General features: G+C 39.6%; 1 protein-coding gene across 1 annotated transcript; it reads right to left on the bottom strand.

Annotated features, from left to right (window-relative positions):
- Nucleotides 1–5539: 5539 nt before the first annotated feature.
- On the bottom strand, nucleotides 5540–7620 carry LOC145498075 (G-protein coupled receptor GRL101-like). Its single transcript, XM_081477955.1, has 2 exons — nucleotides 7336–7620; nucleotides 5540–6210 (listed from the first exon to the last, which is right to left on the bottom strand). Exons 1-2 carry the CDS (start codon nucleotides 7618–7620, stop codon nucleotides 5578–5580), a joined length of 918 nt encoding a protein of 305 aa, XP_081334081.1. The 3' UTR covers nucleotides 5540–5577.
- Between the last annotated feature and the right edge of the window lie 1864 nt (nucleotides 7621–9484).

Here is a 9484-nt window from a genome sequence, read left to right on the forward strand (position 1 = left end):
CTTTAGCAGCAGAAGATAGGGAAGAATGCAAACACTCTGTAGAGGTCTTATGGAATACCTACGTGTACATGTAGTCACTAAAGAGATACTGTAGGTATAGATACAGCAGTATCCTCTGTAACATAAAAAAATGCCTCGCTATTGCAGGGAAACTAATTAATTATATTAATATAGCGCAGCACACAAGGTACAAGTAATTGAGGGGTTTGATATTCTGTTTCCTCGACCTTGTGTTCCCCGATACCAATTTGAGATCTATCTAAAAAAACAGCATTACAAGTTTTGACAAACTTTTTCTGAAGACAAATAATAATGTGTTAGCCAACCTAGGTTCTCTAGGAATTTTAAAGGATAAGCTTACCCAGTTACAGCTAAGTAGTTGCCTAATTTTTGCTGCCAGCTGTAGGTGACTGTACCCCCTCCTGTCACCTTTTCAGGAACACTGAATACACGCTAAAATAATAATGACACATAAGGTTTAGAAAATGTTGGATCTAAATATATGTACATGTTCACTGTACTTGAATTAGAAGTAATGTTTCAATAGCTGCCTAGAATGTATGGAAAACAGGATTACCAAACTAATTCATTCAATTTTCATGTGCACAGTTTAATTGTAGTATACTGTATATACATGTTTCCCAGTTGCAATTGAACTTTTGATTTGTGTGGTATGGCATGAATTTGTGGATATCCAATGCACCTCCACAGGCTGACTGGTGTGAATTTGATTTAAATTTGAGAAACTAAGCTAAACTAAGAATGAAGTCAAATGTTTCATAAAATTTCCAGCCTGATCTTAGTTTGAAGCTCTTTCAATTGTACGTCAGCTTATTTACATGTACTTATTATATAGCTAGCTCCGCGAGCGGGCAAGATGAATCAAATCCTGCACTGTGATTGGCTACCCAAGCAGGCAAGATGGAGCTATCTTGCCCACTCGGGACTACCCGCCGTGTCCCGCGAGAAAAATTTCCCTCAAAGCAATAAAATAAATCCTTTATTGACCAAGCTTGTTCGGCCAAGATGGCTGGATATTGGCCTCGTTCTTTTTTTGCGAGTTTATGGGCCTTGACTCCGTCTCAGTCCATAAACTCACAAAAAAAAGAACTTGGCCAATATCCAGCATCTTGACCTCACACTTGGTCAATAACCTATATGTACTGTAGATATGTCTTATCATGCATTACTGTGCAGCATGGAATTCATGTCTTTCTACTAAAGGACAACAGTTTGCTATCTCGTGCTGGGTAAAATATTAACATATATATTTCAGAGGGTTGAGTTCTTCTAATTAGCTGACGTTACAGTCTTGTCAGACAAACATGACAGCTAATAATGGAAGCTGAATTCGAAGTCAACAAGTATTCAACACCGCTTCAAAACCAACACCACCTTGATAAACACTGCAAATATTTTAAAGACTACGAGGTTCTGTTTATTTTAAAAACTAGATGTTCTTTTGGTTATCTCCTTTCATAAAAATAGTTTAAAAGTTGGAATTCACAGCCAAACGGTCGGGTTCACTGTGTAAAAACACTTCGACGGAGAGTTTGTGTTTATTTACCATGGAGACCACCAGAAAATTATATTGGTTTTTCCCGGGAAGTACAATTATTTCCCAGATGAAGATAATTTAAATAAAGTAATAAACTAAAATGAAAATTACCTTCATGATTCAACTGTGTGACTCAAAAGACGGCTGATATCGCTCTCGTCAAGAAGGAAATCTACAAACAAAGACCGCCATTTTGAATTTGGCAGAGACCTTTCAGCGGTTGTTGGTTAGAGAAGATCACTTATTATATAAGAAGCATGAATTATCCAGAAGGCTTGAGCGGTTTCTTTTGCCATCCCGGATGCTTCGTTCTGACTTCGTGTTGAACCAGATAATAGACCTTTTTAGCTTGGGCGGTTTGTTACCCCATTTCAGGCCACGTGATGATACTCTTGAGAATTCATGCTTTCAAATTTCCAGATTATCGCGTGTATATGAATGATTAATTTTTAGATGGATAGAGGAACAACACATGTGAACTGGGTGTAAAGTGCTTTATTCCTTTCTTCGGTAGCTTTTAAAACCACACTCTGTGAAATCCTCCCCGCCGAGAAGGGGGTATGCTAGGATATAGGGATGTCGTTGGGGGCTTACAATCCTGACCCTGACGGACTCTATTGTAGGACCTGACTGATATTTCGTCCACAATTGTTAAAACTTAAGGATTTTCATGATCATTGGGCAATGAAATGCACGCAAAGTTGATAATCGCGGTTATAAGTTTTTCATACTTTTGTCTGCAAAATACTGTTCACACAAACGTTTTTACAAATATATTAATTGGGAGCGAAGTCCTTTTAAAGTCCTTTGATCACAACAGAATTTGATGCAAGACCTGTAAGCTACTGTAGTTGTTGACCATTTACAAATGAAGTTTTCGAAAAAAATTCGGTTGAATGTTTTCATCTCGGAAGAATATGTTCCATTTTGGTTACATACGGAGTGAAATTTAGCATGGACAGGAAAGCTGAAAGGCGTGAAAAGAAACTGATGTAAACGATAAAAGACGGTAACTCGAATTTCATTCGGGACGGCAACGGGAAAAACAGGGCTACTTTTCCAGAAGCTCCGTCTCTTCCGAAAATTTTTGGTAAATTGAGACGAACCCGTCTCTTTACGCCAGGAGTGTAAATAAGTAGCGGGAAATTGCAAGATAGACCTGAGAAAGTCGGTGGCTGGGGAGAGGAGTGTCAGTATAATAAGCAATAAAATGTAATGTACCAACGCATCGTAACAGGGCGTATTAATGAACCCTGATCGAGTTAGATCCTTTGCAGAGACTGCTTTACACAGCTACTTATGAAATAACGATGATAAAACACGTCACTCAATTGACACAACTTTTATTAAATGTCAGGCAAAGTTGATAGCGGAGAAATACTCTGTCATTCCAGGAAGTGACAGTTTTGTATGCAAAGTATCATACCAAAGTACTACTCAAAAGTACAACATGTATTTAATCAGTGGCAAATTCGTATGCAGTTTGCCATCAAGTTGGCTAATCTAGCAAAGTGAAAGAAATAACGTGTTTGTTCCTTGAGCACCAAAAATTCAAAGAGGCACTATGTTTAGCCTCTAGAAAGCGGTAAATATTCCAATACACTGGCCGCTATATGCGTGACGTAAAAACAAACCTGAAGCTGCTGCAAGAGCCAATCACAGCAACGTAGGCAACACAATGGATCAATAAGAATTCGACGCGCTCAAATACAGGCAATGAGCAGAAAGCGCCCGAAAAAGATTGGCTTTTATCTGACTAGTTCAGTAAGTAGCGCTAATTTCCAAAACGTATTCTAAAAGGTATATTAGATTCGAAAATCAAGCGCAAATTGGTCTAATACAAGATTGCAATCTTGGTAGAGAAATTCTGGGCTATGAGTTTATTAAATTGACGAGTGTCTCGCCGACACTGGTTTATGACTGATTTGGTGTTATATAACTCCTAATTGCATCTTTCACAAAATAAGCCTGGTGGTGGATTTAAATTGTACTTTGGAAATAAAATACTCCCGCTTGACGTGGCAGGAAACAGTTTGCAACATTTTTCGGCGACTTCTTTAATGGATCAAAGCTACCTATCGTTTTTACGCAATTCTACAACAATGGTACTAAACAATGTCCTATCACTGGTGAGCAAGGTATGACCTTAATCGTGACGTTTGAGGTTACCATAGCAACAGTATAACGCCGCAAAATCACCCTTAATTTTAGCTTTCAGGGCTTATGATTAAAACAACACAACGGTGGTGGTGGGCCCCATTTTTTAATTATCGAAATAAGATTAACCTGTTGAAATGCAAATTTTTGCCAAGTTGAAAAACATTGTGGGAGCAGCTTCAGAGCCACCTTAAAGTTTGGAAAAGTTAAAGGGGTTCTTAATCCGCTCCCCCAGCTTTTTTTCAATTTAGACAATCGGACTCGGTTTTTCTTATAAGCCCTTAAAGCTAAAATTAAGTGTATTTTGATCATTTTATACAATTGCTGCGGTAACTTGTGTAGATGGCCTATTCTCCACCGAGAAAAGAAGAGGATAGAGAGATGGCAACTTGTAATGTCAAGAAAACTTGTTCATCTATGATTGCACATTTGTTTGATGCCGTTATCGTTACAGTGGCAGTATTGATCTATCAAATTAGACGAGCTGAAACGTGCTCGAAATTTTTGCAAGCCACCTAAATACTCTTAGTCCTAACTTGGTAACGTACAGTTAGAATGAAAAGTGAACAGCATAGTTCATTTTCTGAGAGGCACAGCACTTGGTTAAAACACTACAGTATCGGAATAATTATTTCTAAAAAAAAAATTTATCAGTTTTTAATAAGAAGCATCTTCATCGTTTCAGAAGCGGGTGTCGTATAGAGTGTCCATAACTTCATTAGAACCACTCTCCTCTGAATCCATGCCTTTGTTTTCTGCTAAATGTAGACTATCATCCTGAAAATGAAATACAGTGTTTCGATCACATAACTTTGTCGGATTCCATTTTCAATAAGAAAGTCGTGGAAAATGATGGGAAATACAAGACCGAATTATCTTTTTGCTTTCGCTGCATTCCAATCCCCCTAGCAGTTTGCGTCGTTCACTTTACTAAAGATAAACAACTGGGCATAAAGAAGTAGGTATGAAAGGTCAGTAGTCGCCGGTCAGACGAATCTTGTTCCCAGAGCCGCGTTCCCTTTGATCAGCGGTCGGGGAACGCGACCTCTGACCATCCAATAGTTATGGGGTCCACACGCTCCCTGAACGAGTTTCCACTATAAGATTTTTTTTCCGTTCTTAGAAACTGAGTGGCTCTTTTAAGTGTCAATCGTTTTGGCGGTAAAATACACAAATTGGTGACCCTCGAAAAAAGATTAGAATAAAATAAATTACTGAGGTCAACTTTATCTTCTGTTGTTTCCTACCTTGAGACTATTTCCACCTTGTTTCTTTGTAGCGGGCTTTGTAGAAGGCAAACTGGATTGAACATGCATTTGTTTAGCCGTAAGATTGTTGGGCGTGGCCGTTGTTTTACCAGCAGACCGTGCCTGTCTTGTTCCCTGCACTGTGTGGCAGATGATCAATTACATCTTAGAGTTAGTAAGTTTTAGTATTACTCATAGATCAAAAGGCATTGAGTCAAATACATTTATTTCGTCGTATCAATGGGATAAATATTTCTGTTATTTCCCGCCCTCTGGCAAAAAGAAAATGTTTTTATGATCCTTATTGAAGGTAAGCTCCTCAAAGCTGAAGGAAACTTCAGATGATATCGCCGCGTTCTGTTAGGCAGAAGACTAGCAGTCATTTACTGAAAAGAAAATTATGCTATCACCACTGTCCTAGATAAAATTACCTTAAGCACGCACAAAGTATTAAATATCACAGGTAGCCTTGAGGAAAAATGAGAAATAGAAGAATTGAATGAGACCATACTTCTCCCATCACTACTAAGGGGTATTTCAGCATTTTTTTTTTTTAGGAAACTTTAATCCCAAAGTTAGAATTATTTTTTAACAAAAACGTAGATATCTGGTTCTTTACTTACCCTTGGCAGCAGTGGAATCCTTGCACAGCCATCCCTGCACCTGAGGCGTGGCGATTGTATACAGTATGGGGTTTACAGATGAGTTGACCGGAAGTACGAACACTGCCATCCACACATACACCTGCTTCTCGGGATCATGGAAACTTCCTGTCAGTGATAAGATGCCAACAACGATCACAGGCATCCAGCAACAGAAGTCTGTTAAAATGATGAAAGCGACTCGCTTGGCGAGAGCTGACTCTCGTTTAACATTCGTTGATCTGATCGAGTTTGACGATTTAACCGCAGACAAGAATATCGCCAAGTAGGCGAGCGATATGAACAGGAAGGCAAGTAAATTCAACCCAATGAATATGACGACTGAGTATTCCCAGCCGGGTGGTCTGTCATCTGAGAGCTGCAGAGCCAGACACACTGTAGAGCGTCCATAGAAGCGATGTCCGTGCTCTGAATCATAGAAGTAACTTAGACCTGACATTGGCAAGAAGGACAGGACGAATCCCAGTGTCCACGCACCCAAGCAAATGACGTGACAGGCTTTAAGGGACAAGGGCTGCACACGAAAACTGAACACGATACAGATGAGCCTATCGGCGGTGATGATGGATAGAAGCATTACGGAGACCTTTTAAGGTAAACAATAAAGAAAATTATTTACGGACAAACGATTAGAACAAACAATCGTTATTAAGGCTGGGGTCCTTCCCCTTGCCGCTAAGGTGTTCCGGTTGACAGGGCGTTGACTGCAGTCTAGCCTCACTACTGAGTTGTATGTATCACGTTTGTATTGGAGGCGCGTTGAATAGTGGTTGGCGAAATTCTGCTCCGTGAAGAGGTCGACTTGTGACAAGTCTAGTGATGCACTGTCGGAGAGTTCAAATGAACCTGTGGAGTGAGCAGGTATACCCGGATATCTTAGGTTAGAAGACAGCTCTCGAAGCGCCGGACTGTTCGGTTGACATTGTAAATACCTTCTCAAACTCATTAATAATTCATCAAGTTTAAACAAAGGAAATCATGACCGTGACGGTGTTTGGATATCTGATCTAAATTAGCATAGATTTTTACCACTTTGAATCTCCGTTTTCTCCTTAGTTTTAGTTTCGATTGAGAAAATATATCAGTCAAACACTCAAGACAGTATTTGACCACATTTCTAAACACCTCGAAGTTCGTCAAAAGTACTCCGCTGCGTGTGGTATTTTCAACCCTCTTCTCGGCGTTTGGAAATGTGGTCAAACACGGTCTTTCGTGTTTGATATATTAAATGGAGAATACTATGGGATGGATACCATTCCATCTACTAAAACTTCTCCCAGTTGTGTCATCATACATAATCCGTCGGCTGACGTCCTAACAGTGTTAAGAATGCAAGTGCATAATGCTATGAAAGATTAAATATTTGAAAAGCGAAAAAAGATCCAAAAACTGAAGACATGAATGATCATAGCAGTTATATGCACAACTTAAGCAGCTGTGAACATAAAGCCTGAAATTAGGCATGAGCGGCATGACCTCTGCGAACTGACCGGTGCAGTGTTCTACCAACTGAGCTGAAAAGTAGGCTTGTGACGAGTCTAGCGATACACAGTCAGAGAGCTCAACTGAGCCTGAAGAATGGGCTGGTATGCCTTGGCATTCATGTCTTTACATGTGTTTAGAATGTTGTAAGCAAGACATTTTCGTTTTTAACCTCAGAGAAGAAACACTAGACGACGATAAAATTAAGGTGCAAACTATGCCAACTTACCTCGCTAGATAGCATAGACAAAGCACCTGTGACCTGACATATTGTACCCGCTCTCCACTGCACGTCATGCATGAAGTATTCACCCTGCCAACGCGTGTCCTGTACAGCAATAATGATGAGGTAGGCGCCCATCAGGAAATCAGAAAAGGCGAGATTCTTCAACAGAAATGACTGCACCTTGCTGTCTTCGGTGTGCACCAGCCTCCAGAAGATGACTGATAGATTGCCAACTAATGCTATGATGCCCAGAATCCAGAGGCAGACCCGTACCGCTGGGTTCTTCATCATGTCTTCACAACTGGAGAACTCATTTTGGGGTGAGTCACACATTAGATCTGCTATAGCCTTCTTAGCATAACAGCAGAGAATAAAACTGTCCAAGGTTCTAAATAAAGAAAAAAAAAGCCTTTCGTAAATCTGGATAGCGAGTCTTTCTTTGCTAGTTAAAAACCTGGGGACATGATAAACCTCACTTCAGCAGCAATTTCGTTAATTTGTGTTCGAGCCCTGGACCAGAACTTCACCAACAAATTGTTTTGAGGCCAATTAGGTCCTTGTTTTTTTCTTATTATATATATATTTTTTTCGCTTGACCCCAAGTTCCTTCTCTTAAATGTTTCTTTGCAGTATACTCTTTCTATAAGGCAGCATTTCAATTTTCTCCCAGTTAACTTTCCTTCAAAGCTCAGACAAAGTTGACCATATTCATTTGTTTTAAACACTTGAGATACTACGGGATAATTCAAAGAAAGCGCCTGAAAGGTCTGGCTGTACATTTAAGACTACGAGAGAGAGAGAGAGAGAGAGAGAGAGAGAGAGAGAGAGAGAGAGAGAGAGAGAGAGAGAGAGAGAGAGAGAGAGAGAGAGAGAGAGAGAGAGAGAGATGAGTCACGGAAACAGACAAGAAAACAACGGTTTTCACTAGGTGACTGGATATTGTTGTGTAACATAGCGTGAAGAATAATTCCGAGACCAGCAGCCAACCTGCTACAATACTTACAATATCTTTAGCTTGACTAGGTCGTCAAAAGTATCCGTCTTTATTTCACTTTCAACAATTCCATTGGCATGTAGACGCCTATATTTCAAAAATAAGTCAAAATAAAGATTTTCATTTGAGATATAGTAACAGGTTTTCAATAAGCACTACAGTCAAAAACTCTATAGCCTTAAATATCTTTCCTCTCCTCGTCCAACAGCTCAAAAACACTAAGAATGGCTAGTACCAAAGCTGCTCATTGTACTGTGTGGCTATAATAAAGTTACGTTAATATGTGATTTGATTAAGGTGATTGAGGAAGAGGAGAAAATGGAGAAAAGTCAACTTTACTTTATTCAACACCTTGTTTAACATGCAGTAGTACCAAAGGGAGTATAATATCCTGTAACTAGGGTCAACGGGTACCTCAATTAACACAGTAACAAACCCAAATAAATAATCGACTTACAGTGTTGTGAGTGACCGCAAGCCAGTAAAGGCAGTATTGGTAAGTCTTTTGAGGTTGTTGTTGTGAAGGTGTCTAAAAAAAAATAGGTCACTTGAAGCAACATGGATTGAAGGGGCATTTCCAAATATACAGACAGAAAGACCGACAGGCTGATAGACAGAGAGACCAACGGACAAACCCGCAGAAAAACAACAGGCGAGGCTGGCAGGCAGACAATCAACAGACACATAGGCTGACCATTTTATATCAAGGCGCAGTAGATTCTCTGTAATTTAATCTATTGATAGCATAGAGGTACAGACACTTTACTAGTGCATATTTTCTGAGAGGCGTTTTATATAGAAAAGTATTTTTCGAAATTACCCTTGAATTGGCGGTGAATCATAACTCTATGATGTACGTTGAAGCACCAAGCAATCAGTTAGATGCTCTTGAGCCATGTGTATAATCTTGCTTCACAATGACGTTTCACTAATGAGAATTAAATTCTGTCGATAGTGAATATAGAGACACTTACAAATGTTCCAGCTCTGAAAGAGACGCGAATGCTCTCTCCTCAATACTGCTGATAAGATTGTTATCAAGGTACCTAGGAAAACAAAACGTAAAATAATATAAAAGATTTCCTCCAGAAAGAGCTCTAACTTAAAAGTGACATATATCAGTGAAACGGCCAAGATAACTCGTGAGGGGAGGGTTGT

This window comes from Orbicella franksi, chromosome 9, assembly GCF_964199315.1.
Source record: "Orbicella franksi chromosome 9, jaOrbFran1.1, whole genome shotgun sequence".
In the NCBI taxonomy this organism is placed as follows: Eukaryota; Metazoa; Cnidaria; class Anthozoa; order Scleractinia; family Merulinidae; genus Orbicella; species Orbicella franksi.